This window comes from Acinonyx jubatus, chromosome E4, assembly GCF_027475565.1.
Source record: "Acinonyx jubatus isolate Ajub_Pintada_27869175 chromosome E4, VMU_Ajub_asm_v1.0, whole genome shotgun sequence".
In the NCBI taxonomy this organism is placed as follows: Eukaryota; Metazoa; Chordata; class Mammalia; order Carnivora; family Felidae; genus Acinonyx; species Acinonyx jubatus.
The window spans coordinates 33150967-33168814 of NC_069395.1; the positions used below are offsets into that span (position 1 = coordinate 33150967).

General features: G+C 51.3%; 1 protein-coding gene across 3 annotated transcripts; it reads right to left on the reverse strand.

Annotated features, from left to right (window-relative positions):
- Positions 1 to 214: 214 nt before the first annotated feature.
- FCAMR (Fc alpha and mu receptor) lies at positions 215 to 13491 on the reverse strand. Of its 3 annotated transcripts, none has more exons than XM_027074583.2 (7): positions 12976 to 13491; positions 10064 to 10124; positions 8452 to 8595; positions 5531 to 5869; positions 3642 to 4401; positions 2890 to 3008; positions 215 to 2285 (listed from the first exon to the last, which is right to left on the reverse strand). In XM_027074583.2, the coding sequence occupies exons 1-7, from the start codon at positions 13012 to 13014 to the stop codon at positions 2104 to 2106; spliced, it is 1644 nt and encodes a 547-aa protein (XP_026930384.1). In that variant the 5' UTR covers positions 13015 to 13491; the 3' UTR covers positions 215 to 2103. The 3 variants fall into 3 exon arrangements, with proteins under 3 accessions (XP_026930384.1, XP_026930385.1, XP_026930383.1); XM_027074584.2 differs by having other exon boundaries at positions 215 to 1125; positions 10064 to 10136; XM_027074582.2 differs by having other exon boundaries at positions 10064 to 10136; positions 12976 to 13488.
- Between the last annotated feature and the right edge of the window lie 4357 nt (positions 13492 to 17848).

A 17848-nucleotide genomic window follows, 5' to 3' on the forward strand; every position in this document is an offset into this window, starting at 1 on the left:
AAAGTGTTTCCTATCGTGCCCTTTACAGAAAAGGGGTGCTGACCGCTGCCTTAGTGCATCCAACTTCCCAAGCAGTAAGTGATCTGAGGATCCCGGTCCAGTGAGATTGCTTCACCAACACACAATAGTCCAAAACACTGGGAAAACACTCATCATGTCCCCACACCCCACGGCTATTTGCAATGCATCTTAGTGGATTAGAGGCTCCAAAAAGTCCTACGCAAAAGAAACTTGTTTATTCTTTAACCAGCATTTCCCAAACTTGTTTGATCTACCGAAGCTTTTTTTGTTCCCCCCCTCAGAATACCTCTTAACAATCTTGAGAAGCTAGCATTCTGTGGACGCCCCTGGTAAACACCAGTTAGGTGGGGTGATCCTGCACTGAGTGATCCAGGGCAGCGGGGGGAGGGTCTCAGTCTGTCCCCACCTCTAATAAGCCAAACGACCTTAGCTGTATTACATACCCTCCAGGGCCCGCTTCCTTATTGGTTGAATGGGTTGATGTGGCTGCCTTATCTCTCTATCTCTTACAGGTTTTTCAGCATTCATGAAAATGGTGTGGAGCAAGGCCATAGTGGTGTCATTGATTTATTTTTAACTAGTTTTGCTTTGATACATTGTTTAGCAGTGACGAAGTGGAGAAAGCACTAAATCAAGGTTATGAGCTCTCTTTTCTGAGCCTTCCTCTATTCCTAACTGGGTTTAAACAACTTCCTTCTCCCCCGCACGGCTTCAGTTACCTCACCCTAGAGTGGTTAACTTCTAAGGACCTTTTAGCTCTGAAATTCTGTGATTCTGTTTGGTCAGATGTTTTCAACTTCCCTACGTATCCAAAACATTGGGGTCTCTGTCACCAAAGTTGAAGACTAAATCTCCATGGTTTTCTGGGGAGAGTGTCCGGGTTCAGCACCAGCTGTGAGGATGTGTTAACAAAGTGTTTCTGGTGTTGCTGACAGCCTAGGAGGCAGGGCTGATCCTTCTGGAAATGTCCACTTGACAATTCTCAACTTGACATTGGAGCCTTCCTTTTCTTTCTCTTCCATTGCTCAAAGGCTGCTTTGCCCAAACATGAAGTTCAGACAGTTGGTTAACAGATTCGGCAAAACAAAAGAGCCGATGTAATGCCTGAAAGACAGTGGGACCAAGGATGGAGTGAAAGTTCCCCAATAGGCATGGGATGAAAAGGTTATAAAAGCAGAATCCACATAAAATTCCTTCTGGCCACCTTCTCTGTCATCCACCCCCCTCCCTCCCCCAAATGGTCATTTCCCAACTTCATCAACAGTCCTTGATCTCAAGGATTCAGAAGCCGTTGAACAAGAGGAGCTTTATGAAAAAGGTGAGAATCTACTGAAAAATACCCTCCTCGCCCATGAATTTAGGAAAATCCCAGAAAATTTTGCCTAGGTCAAAAGGTCTGTGGCATGATGACTATGGGCCCAAATGTGGGGGGACGATTTGAGGAATGGGGGTTGTGCCTTTTCGTTTCTATGGAGAAAACACCTGCCTATGGAGTCCTCCGGGGGACTGGAGGGGAGTGAAGGGGGACTCAGAATACCTCGGAGGCCACTGAGCGCATGCCCTCTGGTCAGCCATTCAGCACAAATACTTACTGGGCGCCCTACTGAATTGGAAGTTCTCTGGGGACATAGTGATGTGGGTCAAACACAATTACTGCCCTAAAGGAGCTTAGAATCTTCTTGAGAAGGCAAGCCTCGTGTACGTGAATATGATTAAATAAATGTGTGCAGCAGGCTGAATGCTAACAGACCTGAGAAAAGGGGATGCCTAGCAAGGAGTAGGAATGATGGCTAAGAATTCGTAGCAATTGGAAGCCTCCTCTATTTTCAAACTCCCGGAAATGGAAGTTCCACACTCTCCTAGGTGACCTCCGCCGATGTTTAAGAAATCCTTTCTTGCAGCCTCCTTTGAGTCATATACCACCTTTGGCTGTGGGAAATGCTTGACTTTCCTAGGCCCAAGGACGGCCAGACTCTGTTTCCCCAGTCCATTTGCTTCCCTCTGTATAGGTGGAGGAAGGATGAAAAAAGGCTGAAGTCATGCTGTTTCGTCCTGGCTCTCTTTCCATGGGGACTGAACAGCTTATTGTTCCATTCCTTGGGGGCCAGGGTGCCTCTCGGGGACAGTCAGACGGGCCTGAGGAGGAGACTCATCCCGGAATATCTTCCTCTGTACGTGGGGCAGCTGGTCTGGCTGGAGGCTCAGTTCCAGGAAATGCGTCATCTGAATCAAGGTGACCCCTGCTGTCCCTTCTGTCTCCTGAGCTGCACAGACACAGAGCATGCCGTGAGGATAACTGGGAACTGAATGCGATTCCCTGAGTACCCCACCCCCCAACCCCTACAACCTTCTGGGAACTTCCTGACACAGATGAATTGCAACTGAGCCCTTGGATTGAAAAGGATTGGGCCAGGCCTTCGAGGTCCTGGGTGTGAGCACCTCAGCCTCTTCCACTTGCTCCCGGAACATCTCGCCCTCTCTTCATCAGAGCTAAACACCACGGAACACTCCCTTGAGGAGTACGGAAACCTAGCCGGAAGAGGCTTTTGGCTGGGCCATGAAGGCAGAGGGTGCAAATGTGGTCTGCTCCCCGCACCTGGTCCCTGTGCTCCTGTTGCCTGCTGCCGGCATGGCTCATGCATTTCCCATGCCCACCGTTAGCTTATGGCTTGCCATCCTCTGAAAGAGCTTCTCCTTCTGCCCGGGGGTGCCTTTGAGGCATAACTGATTTTCCCATTTCATTGAGAAACCAAGGCCAGGACCGGTTAAATGGCTCTGTCTAGAATTTAGCACTTTTACCAGTCGGGACCCCACCCAGTCCGGAGGGTGTCCGGTGGGAACGAGCACTCCCTTCTCGGCTCAACTCACAGGTCCTGTTTATCCGGAGCCTCCTTTGCAACAGGACGAGAGCCACAAGCGTGAGGGGGAAGAGCACCGTAGAGACAGGAGTCAGGATCCGAGAGATGTTTTTCTCTCCTGGAGAAGCCCTGGAGTGGAAGTAACAGGTGGGGATGAGAAGAGTGCAGGGGAGGGCGGGCGAGAGCTGGACAGAAGACTGAAGGCCATTCAGCCCTCGCCCCTCGCTTTACAGGTGAGAAGCTGAGGTGAGGGAAGTCGGCTCCCCTTATTCCCGCGGCGGGTTCGTAGCAGAGCTGGGACAGGAGCCCCCGTCTTGTCCCTACTGCACCGAGTGTGAGGCAGGTGGGGGCCACTCTGTGTCACCGTGGGAAAGAGAACTGAGTGAGAGGCAGGGAATCCACCCTGGGCATGGGGCTCTGCCCCATGGTTTCACAGTCTTCCCCTGTGGCTTCAGCAAGTACCTCCCCTGTCTGGAGCTTTTGTTCCTCATCTTTTAAAAAAAAGTCCCAAAGGTTCCACCTAAATATTCTGTTACTCTTTTGTTTTGATCTTTGCTTGAAAACCACATGAAAATACTCAGGGTTTCTTAGCAAGGAGCCTTGAACAAGGGAGGGTCTGTGATGTTTATGGGCCTTGCCCTTTGCTGTCCTGAGGTGACAAAGGGAGAGAAGTGAGCAGGTGGGGGGGGGGGGGGGGCACAGAGGTCAGCCCAGGGAGGGGCATGCCTGGAGTAGGGCAGAGAGGAGGGGCTGGGAGTTTACCTCTTCATGGAATACCCCTTGCCCAGGGGCCTCCTGGGCCCAGCTGCCGGGGCCTGGCTTGGTGTTGCTTGGGGATCGCTGTATCCAGCAGGCGTGTCTAGGTCCCCTGCGGTAGCTCCCTCCTCAGACGCCACCTGTATGCTGGAGGGCCCCAGGGTCCACACGCCTGCAGCTGGGGTAGTTCTTTCAATGGAACCCAGGGCTTGGGGCTTAGCAATGGCTGTTGCTTCTTGCAAGATTTCCTGCACCCGTTTTTCTGAGACCAGAGTTGTTGGCCTGATGGTCCCTATGACCTTCCCAACTACATCCAGAGCTGTTCTGACCTTCTCTGCTTCTTCTTGTGGCTTATCGGCCTCAGTAGTTGTTATCTCCCTCCCTTCCTCGCTGGGCCTGCCCGAATCCCCTACCGAGCCGTTGGCGTCCCACACCCAAACACCTTCTGTCGTATTGGACATATCTCCGATGGTTGAAGCCGAACTCTCTGGAATGGGGACTGTTGTCCGGACAGAACTCTCTACCCGACTACCTGTCCCTAGAGCTGCTGCCCCAGTTGTTCCTGGGGTCTGCCTGCCCTCAGCGGAAGCTGTTGTTTTCCTGGTTCCTGGAGTCAGAGCAACTCTGTGGAATCCTGTTCCTTGTCTTTCTGTCATCCGGGAGGTTGCTGGGGTCCATCTGTTGGCCACCGGTGTTGCTGTTCCAAGGGATGCCACGACGAGCTCACCCGCAGCCAGAGTGGGTGGGGGGACGGCGCTGGAAAGACCTGTCAATGGCGGAAGGAGACCGCATAGGAAGGCTATCCCAGCTGCCTACAGGATTTAGCAAAAGATCTCAGGCTTAAAGTGTTTGCCCCAAGGAATGCATCTTCATTAAGCAACACAGTCTTGGGTCAATATGTTGGATAAGATAAAAATAGGGGAAAACCGGGTGGAATCTCTAATCTTTTTGCAAATGTTGACATTTTATGGTCCTTTCTCTCTCTCTCTCTTTTTTATGCCCACAGTCTCTACTGAGATGTCCTGCATGCCCATACTGGCCTCTTTCCCACAGCCCACCACATACGGGTCCTCAAATAGAGCAGCCAATCTCAGCAGATGGTTAGAGTGACACTGAACAAGACAAATGCAATCCTAGGCACTGCCTCTCTCCTGGTCTTCCACTGCCTGGGCGCCCTTCCCCAGGCTCTGGGTGCCCGATTCTGGGTCACTTCTCTGGAACCTGCCACACAGAGCATGGACCTCAAAGCTGTCAGATGTCTGCTAAGGGGCTCGGTCTCAGGAAGAGCCTCTTTTGTCCCGCATCTCTTACCTGCTCTGCTTGTCTGAACAAAGAGACACCATGTGCCTAAGAAGCCATATTATTCAATTCAACTTCTTGGAGTCCTCTCCAAAAACACATGCCACAAAATGCGGGGGGATTTGGGTGAGGCAGTCTGCATGCATTCATTTTGGAAGTGTTTCCTAATATCTACCTTCCCGAAGGTAATTTCTTTCTGAAATAAAAGCCTACTTTTTTTTTTTTTAGTTTATTTATTTATTTCGAGAGAGACAGAGACAGAGCAAGCAGGGGAGGGGCAGAGGAGGAGAGAGAGAGAGAAAGAGAGAGAGTCCCAAGTAGGCTCTTCACTGCCAGTGCAGAGCCAGACATGGGGCTTCAACTCACGCAACTGTGAGATCATGACCTGGGCCGAAACCAAGAGTTGGATGCTCAACCGACTGAGCCACCCAGGCGCCCCTGAAAGCCTACTTCTTAAAGTCCTTGCCCCACCCCCAGCTTTTCCTCATCGCTCCCCTCAGGTTTAAGGGCCTCTTGGACCGGACAGTCTTCTCCCACACCTTCTCCTTCCCAGCATTCCCCTCACCAGACTTGACCCACCCGCCGTCAGCCCGTACCTGCAGAGACGGTCAGATTCATGCTGAAGAAGAACATGTCGTTTCTCTTCCCAATGCCACAGCGGTAGCGGCCCACATCATCCGGGGACAGTTGGGACAGCCTCACCACAAACAAGCCTCTCTGCGGGAAGTCTGCAAACGTCACGCGGCCACGGTAGCCAAGATGAGCATAGCCAGTGGTGGACACAATGGTGTGGCAGAACGACGTCAGGGGGCTGAGACGGCACCAGTACTTCCGCTCGTATACGTTGATGGCCAAGGGGGCATAATGGCACTGGATGGTGACAGTTCCCCCCGGCTCCCCAGACACCAGCCTCGGGCCCTTCAGTGCGTTTGCGTCTGCGGGCAGAGAGAGGGAAAAAAAATGGTCAGAGGGAAGGGAGATTCGCGAAAGGTCACGGTGGGGAGGTACGAGCTCCAGACTCTGTCGGAATTAGGGAGTAGGCCAGAAAAACACCTTCGTGAAAGTGAGGCGAGGAAGAATCAACATAGAAATGTCAGAGCTTAGCCCCTGGATCGGGAGTACCCCAAGATACGGAATGCAGCTGTATCCAGGGCCCCATGTGAGAGACAGAAATGCAGGAATACTCTTTCCAACTGTTAGCTGGCTCCTATCATGTGCCAGACTTTCTCCTACGAGTCCGTCCAGGGCCTGGGTCAACATCTGACAAGAGGGCTGCAGTCTGGTTGGTGGAGTGAATACACAAGAGATAGTTCGATGGTAAGAACAGGTTAGTGTGCTTTCCCCCCGAGCGGAGAGGGTGCCTGAAACACCGGTATCCCGGTCCACTTGGTGGGTACATCCCCAGACCGGTGACTGGGGATGTGTTCGCCCCCCCCCCCCCAGCATTTTCCGGCAGAGGGTAAACAACCACATGCTCCCATCAACGCACAGCTGAACGGGCCTGTGAACACACCCGCTTTGCCCACGGCCTGTTTACTGAATGACATTAACTCGCTCTGGGGCGAGCAGAAACAAGGCTTGTCGTGTCTCTCACTGTCTCTTCACACGGCCTCTGCTGCTTGATGAATCGCAGGCGTAACCTCACTCGTGGTAACTCTCACGGTCTCCCTCGGATGGGGAAAAAGTCCAGCCTGGCCCAGGGTGGTAAGGTCAGTCCAGTCCAACGACTGGCTGCCGTTCCAGTCTCTTTGCTCTACTCCTTCTACTCAAAACTGGTGTTTAGGCCCATCGGGGACTGGGTACAGAGGAACAGAGGGGAAGGTGAGGCAGAGAGTTGTGCTCTGTTCGCCGGGCACACGGGCGGCCAGAGCTCTTCCTGGGAGCTGGAGGAGGGCGCAACACATGGACATCTCTCTCCAAAGCGGCTCTCCCGGTGAGCTCTGCTGGGGGCTCACGATTCTTCAGACGGCTGCACGGCGGGCTATTGCAGGGACAACCGGCTTTATAACCGCTCTGCGCGTTCCTGCCCAGGCAGCAGAATATCTTGCTTTAGGCTGTGGGTACCTGGCGCGTATCAACTGGGTCGGTGTCTTTAGAGCCTCGGAAGACAAGTAGGTTCAGTTTAATACCCAAGTTTAATATCCTGTTGCCCATAGTGGCTACATAATTGCAAAGCCCAGTGCTAAACGAAAATGCGGAGCCCCTTGTTGCAAAATTATTAACCCCTTGTTCACCAGGGTAATAGCAGAGCATTAAACCCAGCCCTCTTAGCTCGTCGAGCTGGCCCTGCCTGTTGCGTATGTCCGAAGGTCTAATTCTAGAAGACTCAGGGCCATAAAAGCCACGACTATATCAATATTCACGGTAGATGTAATTACATGACGCATCACAACTGTGCCGCTCTTCATCAGGATAAGTGGCAATTTATCATTGAGAGTCAAGAATATTCAGTTACAAACAAGGACCATCTCAGGACAACATTGGTAGTGCCCTGATAAAGTGTTCGTGCCCTAGCTTTCAGGAATTCTTGTGACCTGCTTGTGGCACACACGGGACAATCTTTTGTATGTCTCTTCCACGAATCGGCAGGACGGGGCAGTCCGACCTCGCTGTAGAAAGCTGATTGAGAATCCTTAACCAAGGCCTCCTGGGTGGCTCGGCGCAGGTCATGATCTCATGGTTTGTGAGTTCAAGCCCCACATTGGGCTCGCTGCTGTCAGTGCAGAGCCTGCTTTGGATTCTCTCTCTCTCTCTCTCTCTCTCTCAAAAATAAACTTTAAAAGAAAGAGTCTGTAATCAGCTCTTGCAATCAACATTTTTTTTCTTTTATTGATACCAAATTTAACTGGCCCTTAAGAGCTCAGTAGATTACTGATCAGTCGCTCCTAGTTATACATAATTAAGGGATATATGTTATATTATGTATAATTTGGAATGTATTTGGTATGTATTATATGTCATTTGGATTTTTTTTTATTTTGTAATGTTTTATTCTTTATTTTTGAGGGAGAGAGAGAGAGAGAGAGCAAGAGAGAACGCAAGCAGAGAGAGGGGCAGAGAGAGGGGGAGACAGAATCCGAAGCAGGCTCCAGGCTCCGAGCTGTCAGCACAGAGCCTGATGCGGGACTCAAACCCATGAACCATGAAATCGTGACCTGAGCCGAAGTAGGATGCTTAATGGACTGAGCCATCCAGATGCCCCCATGTCATTTGGAATTTTTATTAGTCACCTATGGAAATTAAAGAAAGAGCTAGCACTTTAGATCAACGTGGTGCCCATCTGGGGCCCCTGATGCAGATTCTCTGCCCTTCAGTGGAGACAGATGCCCTGAACGCATTCACCCATCATTTCCCGGCAGTCGTCTGTGGCTATGGCTTCTCCCAGAGAGGAGCAAGTTGGGCGGGGGGGGGGGGGGGGGGCGGGCACTGCAGATGTGGGGCAGCCATGGACCGGAGACGGACTCTGTCTGAGAGAGCACAAGAGGTTTGAGGCAGGACAGAGGGAAAGTGGTTGCACCTGCGATGGATGTCTTCTCTCTCCCGCAGAGGGGTGAGAAAGGAGTGAGTGTTTCCTTGGCCCAGAGACGGGGTGCAGAGGGCAGAGAGACGGTCCGCAGGCATCTGAGATGGGGTCTTCTCTGTGGAGGGGTCAAAGCAGAACCTGGGGCGAAGGGAGGAGATGGGCCATCAGGGGACCATCTAAGTTCACAAATGCACCCACCAAAGAAAGAGCCAGCTCTAAACTCCTGCCAGGCCAGAGAGCTCCAGGCCACCCCAGCAAGCAAGAGCTCCCTGTCTATTGCCTCTCCTCCCTTTTACTCCTGGGACCCTGCTGGGGTCCCGAGCCCCAACTGCCAACATGGGGAGGAGGCAGAAGAGAGGAACAGAGAAGACGGCCACCGCGTCCCCCCTGCAGTGTCTTCCTGACCGTAGGCCTTGGGTAGATGATGGGGCATATCGTTGAAGGAAGATTAAAGGGCCAACCAAAATATTTAACTGCACACTTAGAACTTCAAATTTAGCATTCCAGAGTGAAAGAAATTCAGTCAGAACTCTCACCTACACTAATATGTTAACAGAAAAATCATGGGCCTGCCTGAGTTTTCATCTGGGGGCTTTGGTTTCTACGGAAAAATTTTAAAGGGGCTGGGGGGAGATTAAAATAAAGAGATGGTCTGATTATAGTACAGAGTTCTTGATCCTGTATTAGCTACCCTTGATTCATTAAAATTCTGATTTGTTTGGGGCGCCTGGGTGGCTCAGTCCGTTAAGCATCTGACTTCGGCTCAGGTCACGATCTCGCGGTTTGTGAGTTTGAGCCCTTCGTAAGGCTGTGCTGACAGCTCATAGCCTGGAGCCTGCTTCGGATTCTGTCTTCCTCTCTCTCTGCCCCTTCCCCGCTTGTGATCTCTCTCTCTCTCTCTCTCTCTCAAAAATAAACATTAAAATAAAATAAAATGCCGACCACAGCACATAGGGCCATTTGTCATCTGAGCCGGATCTATACCTGGCCAGGCTCACCACACCAGCCTGCCAGCACCTATTGGCAAGATTCTTTCATCCACCCTCCCTTAGCGCAGGGCATACGGTCAGCCCTCCATAAATGTATGTTGACTAAATCAGTAAATGCATAGATGTAAATTTTATTGACCCATCTCGTTTCTTTGTCAACTCCAAACTGTTTCATGTAGGACAGATCTGCACCTTTAAGTCCTCAGTACTGGGCCTGGCACTGAGTGTTTTTTGAATGAGTGGGAATGAGCCCTCTGCCTGCCGTCTTTTATACACAAGCCCTGGAACCCTTATCTTGCAAATGCAGCCGACTTTCAACCATCAATTTGAATGGAAGAGAGCAGAGATATTGGGCATAGCAAGACAGTGAATCTTCTAGAAAAGATCAAAACAGGCATACGCCCTCTCTCTTGCCTCTCCCATTCCCCCTGGGCCTAGATCTGACCACTCCCTGGATCCACTGCAGGGCCTTGGATCCCCGGAGAGAAAGCCGGGGTATGCCCAAAACTTCCGTGGGAGCCCTGAACGCCACTGAGGGCCCGCCAGAAATCTCTGCAGCCTGGAAGGCACGGGGCTCATCCCGCAAGCTCTGAGTCTGGGCTGGGTTTGGGACTCACCTTGCAACAGGCACAGCGTGAGGAAGATGGGCAATTTCCATCCTGCCCTCTGCTTGGTGACCTGCAAAAAACACTGCAGTGGACAAAGCCTGAGAGGGTGCGGAGCAGGGAGACCTGGGCCGAGCCCCTTCTCTCTCCAGGACCTCAGTTTGCTCAGCGCTGCGGCTGGATGGGCTACATCCAACCAAGAGCAGGGCGGGAACTGCCCCCTCTGAGACCAGCGTGACTCCATCTCTCACTCCTAAGCACGCGTGTTTGGCCTGGGTCACCACCACCAAGGCTACAACGTCCCTACCCTCGGGGTTTCTGGGTTCAGAAGAGGTGGACTCCCCCTGTAGGATCCCAGCTCCCGCACCCGCCTGCCAGCGTGGAGCTCTGAATTTGGGGGAGCCACAGAGAGTGTTAAGACCACACGCTTGAAGCTTACACCTAGCCCGGAATCTTGGGCGGGGGGGGGGGGGGGGGGGTCAGTTTCCTCTCCAGGGAAATAAGTAAATGCGTAAGGGGGTTGTTGCACAAGTGAAACTCGATTGTGTCGGAAGTGCTGGCAGTGTGCTCCATGCAGAGCAGCAACCTCCCACTTCCCCCTTCCCCCCTTCTATTTTGCGGAAGGAGAATTGATTCCTTCAAGGGAAACCTTCTGTTTCACTGGGCGTGTACCTCCGGTCAGTAACAAGGAGTTAAAAATGAGCTATCGGGGGTGGAGGGGGGGGCGCCTGGGTGTCTCAGTCGGTTGAGCCTCCGACTTGGGCTCAGGTCATGAACTTAAGGTCTGTGGGTTCGAGCCCCATGTAGGGCTCTGTGCTGACAGCTCAGAGCCTGGAGCCTGCTTCCGATTCCGTGTCTCCCTCTCTCTCTGACCCTCCCCCGTTCATGCTCTGTCTCTCTCTGTCTCAAAGATAAATAAACCTTAAAAAAAAAAATTAAAAATGAGCTGTCGGAAAAAGCAATTGTCTGCGTCACTGTCCTCGTCTGTCTCTTCTCCACAACGTCTAGAAAGCCCTCCCTGTCCTCCCGTCCACACTGATCTCCCTCTGCTCTGGTCTCTCCTGCTGGCCTGGGGTGGGACTTTGCGTGTCATCTCTGCCCCCAGGCTCTGGAACAGGATGCAGGACGGTGTAGGAGCACAGCACACAGCTATTGTGAACTGACCACTCCCGTCACAGACACCATACTGATCCCTACTCAACAGTCTTCCCTTGTCTGCTGATTATAAAGACAGAGATTGTACGTTATACTTCATTTGTATTCCTCCTAGGGTTTTCAAGGATGCTTTTTGATTAATCAAAAATCTGTGCTTTGAATCTGTCTACTGCCTACAGTTCTTGGGACCTGTAAAAAAAAAAAAAAAAGGCAAACTAAAGTTAGCCATCACTGTCTCCTTCCTCCTCTAATCCCTGCCTCACTAATGTTGAAGACTGGAGCAGATAGTCAGCGGTCTGGGCCATGGGCAGGAGACGCTCACCCACCCCTCTGGCCCAACTAGACAAAGCCATGCGAGGCCGCTGGCCAGGCTGGGGCATAGACTGAAAGAGGAGAAAAAGGAATGGGGGAGGCAAGAAGTAGGGGGCAGAGAAGAAAAGAAGGGAAGGGAAGGGAGAGTAGAGGACACGAGAGTGGCAGGCTCCATGGGTTGGCCCTGGAGCTACAAATTGTCCACCCCAGCTCGGCTCTGCCCAACCAGCCCCCCCCCGCCCCGCCAAAGCCTTGGCTTCTCTATCCAGGTAGAGCCCCGAGACTGGCTGGGGTTGGAAAAGCCCTCGGGCTTCTCATGCCTCCTCCACAATGCCCCCATCTTGGGCAATGCCATGGCAGCCATAGGCTCTCTGTGCCGTCCAGAGCTTTCTGGCTGCCTGCCCTCCCCCAGAGGCTCTCCAGGTGTGCCTGCGCCTAATCTGTTTGTTTGATTAATGTCCACCAAGCCCAGGTTCCTAGGGCTGGTTTTCCTAACGCACTAGGTGCTGACACAGCACAGGTTGAGGTCAAAGTCTGTAGACCACACCACCCGCTTCCTCTGGAGTCCCCTGGGGCAGCAATCTCTAGGCAGGAGCAAAAGCCGCCTGGCCTCCGAGGGGCAATGAGGAAGCACAGAGTGTGAGATAAAAGGCCTCCAGGGTGCTATTAGCCTTGATCCGAGGCTGAAAAGACTATATTGGAGGAAATGTCTCCAAGTCCCCCACCCTGCCAATGACCTTCAGAAAGCCTTTCTGCAGGATACAGAGGGCCCTAACTCAGCAGCCTGGGGCTACAGGCCTTTGTTATAATGCACAACATCTTAGGGGGTGAGGGCCACATGGTGGGGGGGGGGCACTCTCATCCCCTGGTCCTGCCAGGAAGGACATCTATCTCATCTGCAACACAGGCTGCTCTAGGACTCCCCGGATCCCTACTGGCCACCCCCTACCCACTCCCCCACCCCCCCCACCCCCTACCAGGCCCACTCCTCTCCTATTCCCTACCCCTGGGGCAGCTGACAAGAAAGAAATGAGCCCCTGTGGTACAGAGAGAAGTGCACAGAACCAGGACTCAGGAGCTTTTGCTTTGCCTGTGGCTGATGGAATGACCTAGAACAAGCATCCTTGTCTCCACTATAGCAGAAGAACTTTGTGGATCTCCATGTTTCCTTCTCTTTCTGACATTTGTTGGTTCTACATTACTTAGGGCCTCAAAGGAGTCTTGCACTCTGGTGGGAGGGAGAGTCAAGGGGATCAGGAGAGCCGGGAGGTGGGAGGGCGATGTTGCAGCCTGGACAACACAGACCTTTCCTGGCCCCCTGGGAGTGAGCCCGGCCTGCTGTGGGGAGGGCCCCTGAATGCATGCTTGAGAACTGCAGAAATTCACCACCCCCCACTGGGAGACAGGACCCCAACCTGGGGTGGGGGGGTAGGCGGAGGGGGGAAGCCGCATCTCACCTGTCCTTCTCCGGGCTTAGCTGAGGCTTCTCTATCCATCTCAGCCCAGAAGTAAAATCCACCTGGACTTTTCTTTTTCTCTGTCTCTTTGAGATGCTGGTGTTTGGACACCTTCTAGCGTCTTCCCTCTAACCTTGAGACTGAGAAGGCAGCACCGGAGCGCTGGAAAGCAGCTGGGGCTATAGCCCCGGAAGCCTCAAGTGCGAGACGTAGTTGTGCCCCTCGCCCCTCCACACCTGCAGCGAGTCAGGGCACATCGGGCCTCGGCTTCTAGTTCTTCTAGGGGGGAGCCAGCCCTGGCTCCTTGTGGTCCTTCCTGTCACTTACTCTTGAAGAACTCTTCCAGGGGTGGTGACAGTGGCATCAAAGAAAACACACGGATCTCCGTTCTTCCACTTCTCATTTCCCCTCCAGTCCAGAGCCCCAGATTTTTCAGGATGCCCCAGTTTAGCTGACCCCTGTAGGGTGATGATGAGACAATCTGGGGAGGGGAGAAAATTCAGGAGAGGAATTCCCCTATGGTCTGGCTGGGCAGCTGGTGCCTTCTGCTGGCCTGACCCCTTAGGCTCCCAGGGAGAGCCAGTTCGGGTCACGGACTCCCTGCTCAACTGCATGCCTGACAGTTGCTAATTCATGCTCCAGCCAAAGCACCGTCCAGGAAATGAGATGACCTCCACGGAAAGAGAGCACTGACACACGGGGCTCATCCCGAAGGAGGAAGGACAGCCAACAGGCTTAAACATAACCCCAACATTTTGCTTTGGGAAATATGTCATGGGTGGGCTCTTTTCCTCGTAAGGGATGTAATGCCTACCTCTGTTGGTTCTAAAAGAAGGTCCTCACCAGGGCCCCCAGAGAGCACCCTTGTGCCAGGTAGAAAGGACACATCTCCTTTAGAAAAATCAAGGCGATTGACATCTTGTTGCGCAATAATTAGAGGTGGCAGCTTGTTTGGCTCATGCATTCACCCTTCCAGGTTTGGAAGACAGTTTGGGGGTAGGAGCTGTGTCCCCGAGAGCAATAGGAGAGGACAAAAAATAATACCATGGGATGTCTGGCGTGTGGCTGGGACAAGGTGGTCTCGTGCACGTGTGTGTGCCAGATTCTGTGTGCACGGAGATGTGTGCTGCTACCCCGGGACTTGGTTAGAAGCTTCACATCTTCACCAACACCTATCGCCTCTCATATAAGTTAGAATACATCTACAAGGGAAGGGGCATCCCCTTAGCCGTGGCATGCTTAAGTAGCGCACAACCGGAAACACTGTGCATGGCGGCCCTGCTTATCCCCGGAACTGAATGGTGGAAAGAGAGGGTTAATACTTGGCCAGATTTTCCATTCCCAGCTCCTTCCGGAGCATCGTGGTTGATCACATAGACTTTGGAGTCAGACTCCTTCCAAGTTAATATACCAGCCCTACTTTTTACTAGGAAAGCGATATGGGTAAGATTACTTATCCGTTTTTAGCCCCTGTTTTCCTAATCTGAGAACAGGAGCTAATAGCACCTACCTCATAAATTATTTGGTGGATTAAGTGTGACAGTCCATGTAATTTAACGTTCCTGGCATGTAGTAAAATATCGGTATATGTTAGCTGATAATATTAATAGCTTAGCTTACAGCGACAGAGAGCAGGTGTGTTTTGATAATCAAACCCTCGAGAAAAGTCCTTTTTGGAGGTTTTCATCTATTCAGAGGCCTACCACTTTCTTTCTTTATTCTTTCTTTTTTTCTTTTCTCTTTTTGGCCATTTGATCATTTTGGCATTTGAAAGATTAAAAATAAGTCAAGTTTTCTCAAGACATGTTTGGATCGATTTTGTATTTTTAAATAAATGTCGGGGCACCTGGGTGGCTCAGTCAGTTGAGTGTCTGACTTCAGCTCAGGTCATGATCTCGCGGCCTGTGGGTTTGAGCTCCGCCTTGGGCTCTGTGCTGACAGCTCGGGGCCTGGAGCCTGCTTCGGATTCTGTGTCTCCCTCCCTCTTTGCCTCTCCCCAGCTTGTGCTCTCTCTCTCTCTCTCTCTCTCTCTCAATAATGAATAAATACACTTGAAAACATTATTTAAAAAATCAATAAATGTTAGTCAAATCGTATTGTTTTATAAACAATGCAGTCATTTTACATCCTTAAGGATACCTTTTTCTAGTTTGTTTCCTTTTGAACACTTTGGAGACTTTTTGATTACTGAAGACATAAGCCATAATCAAGTTCAATTGGTTGTAAAGCACTAGGCCACTTTCCAGAGCACTGACCGAGAGCCAAGATGGCCCCCTGTCTGAAGGAGTATGGAAGAAAAAACTCTGCACTGGCTACTCTTAAGAATGTAAATGAATTCTTTTGCCTGACAGAAAGCCACAGGAAGTCTCTTTACATAGGTTTCTGACACTGTGACCTTCTGATTCCCAGTCCCAGACTCCAGAAAAAAAAAAAAATAAGTAAGACCAAACGTCAGATCTGGGAAGAGTTTTACCCATTCCCTGCCCTCCAATTCCCCAATCCCAGTTTTCGTAAAGGATTTTATTTGCCAAACAGACACACTGGATTCAAAATCAGAAAACAGAAAGCTAATCAATGCAAGGAAAGCCAGTTGGGCTGTACCACAATCTGTATTCTCTTCCTTCTCCAAAACATGTTGTCTAATGAGTAAAGTAAGAGCGATATATAGAGACGCTGTAGGCGTCCACACAGCCGGTAGACAAAGCCTATTCCTCCTTATACATGACTGCAAAGCTTTCTGCTTGCTCTACCTACGTATGCAAGCTTTTTCTGTCCTAGTTGTTTGCGAAATAGACACAGCCCTTCTCCCCCTTCCCGACTCAAGCTCTGGTCACAATACTGGATGTTGAAGAAAATGTTGTTAAAAACACTTGGATTATTAGCACAACCAGAAGTCCTTGATCACTTACTTACTTAGAAATTCGTAGAGGAAGGTGAACTATGAGACTCGCCACTCCTCCAAAGGATAAGAGAAGAAAGTATTTGTGTAACACCAGCAATCATTTTATAACGACATTTAGGAGGCTTTTACGACCTCCACCATCATTTGGCAGCTAGCAAAGATGGCAATCCAGCCACATTCACAGCCCTCCGAATACGGAAGACATCCCAAAGGCAGTCTGGGGGGTGCTGAGATGCTTTAAGTTCATGGACAGACCACTAGGAAAAGCACAGAGGAAAGAATCCCAGGAGATCATTTCACAGTTCACAGGAGTATAGCCGAAGACCTTAACAGGAGCTCACATCAGGCTGTTGGCATAGATCGCTGCAGAAAATCATGAGCAACAGCTTTTAGCACAATCTTTCTGGAGTGATGCGTTTGGGGATCGAAACAAATATGTTTCTTACTGATTGGGATTATTTCATTACGATGCTACTTGGAATAGACATTGTCCTGGGATAATGAATCATGAGCCCTTGCAAGATGGAAGGGGCTTCAAATAATTACCTTGCCACCAAGGAGGCAGTTGGTCTCCTCGAGGAATAGTGTTATATGGGGGGTGGGAGGGTGTTGCTCTATTGCTGGTGGGTTGGATGGTCATTGGCAACAGGGCTAAACTCAGCCTCGGTTCATAGGAGCCTCTGCAGTTTGTGGGAGCCAGGGCATAGCCCCATCCCTCTAACTGTGGCTACGTCCCTCCTGTGTCCCTGGTACCAGCACCATGGTGGCCAGTGCCTGGAGTGGGCTGATGTCAGATGGCCAAGTCATTCTGTCTGCTTGGTAATTCAGGGTCTCTTCCATGGTGGGCACTCTCTGGTGGGCATTAGCATATGATGCAAAGAGCTTTGCACTTCATGCCGCTCCCATACCCATCCACGTGCCTCCAACCAATCTTTCAATCTTTGTCTATCCAGGCCTCTGTCTATGGCCTAACATCAGGCCGTTTTTCCTTCCATACAAAGTAAAACGTCAGGTACACTGCCCAAAGTTCTGCCTATCGGAAGGACTTTTTCTTGCCAAGTGGTTTTCAAAGCCAGTCCTTGTAACATACGTACTGTTCACTTTCCCCTTGAACCCACGTATTGAACCAGCTCATCCATAAATGAAGCTTGGGTTTTTGCCTTCCTCTGCCATGCGGTTCATCAGGTCTGCTCCTACATGGCCCTTCATGAACCGGGGGGCGGTGGGGGGGGGACACTGGTGCAACAATGGCAGCTGAAGCGAGGCCGGGCTGCGCACTTATGCAGCTGGCTGGTGTCCTAAAGCCTTTAGTGAGTCACCGCTCCCAGTTATGATGAATTGCTGCTGGCCTACTGACCTCATGACTTCGTGGATGTAATAGCTCTCAGCTCATGATGGGCAGCTCCAGATGCACACTCATTTGGGGTCCTGGGTTCACGTACTACATCTTTACCAGGGCCCGGTATCATGCCAAGAGTTGTTTTTCCAAAGACACATTGATCTCCCTTGCAGACGGCACGGCTTTGCAAAAGAAGCCCAGGGGACCATGTGACCAAGTTGTGATCCCTCCACTGGGACTGGCCATAAGCCCCACACAGCATCTTTCCCCAACACCTGTACCTCTGATATTAAAAAGGAGGGTTGCTTCCACATCAGCTTGGACGTGCTACGGAGCCCTTCTCTGCTCTGGGCCCCACTCAAAGGGAGAAGCTGTGAAATCCTCATGTAAAATGGAGCCAGGAATTCTTGAAGGGGGCACTTTCACGCATGTACCATATTGCAGCCTGCTTCACCAGTAGAGAGAAGAAAGGGAAAATTACTTGGACAAGGGAGGGCATTTTTTCTCAGAGGAATTTATCTCCTATTTTGAAGAAAAAGAAGGATGATCCCTCCCTGCCCCCAGCAACAATGTGCTGACCACCCCATATAGCGATGAGAACCCGCCGAAACCTCCAACACTGGCTCTTCTCC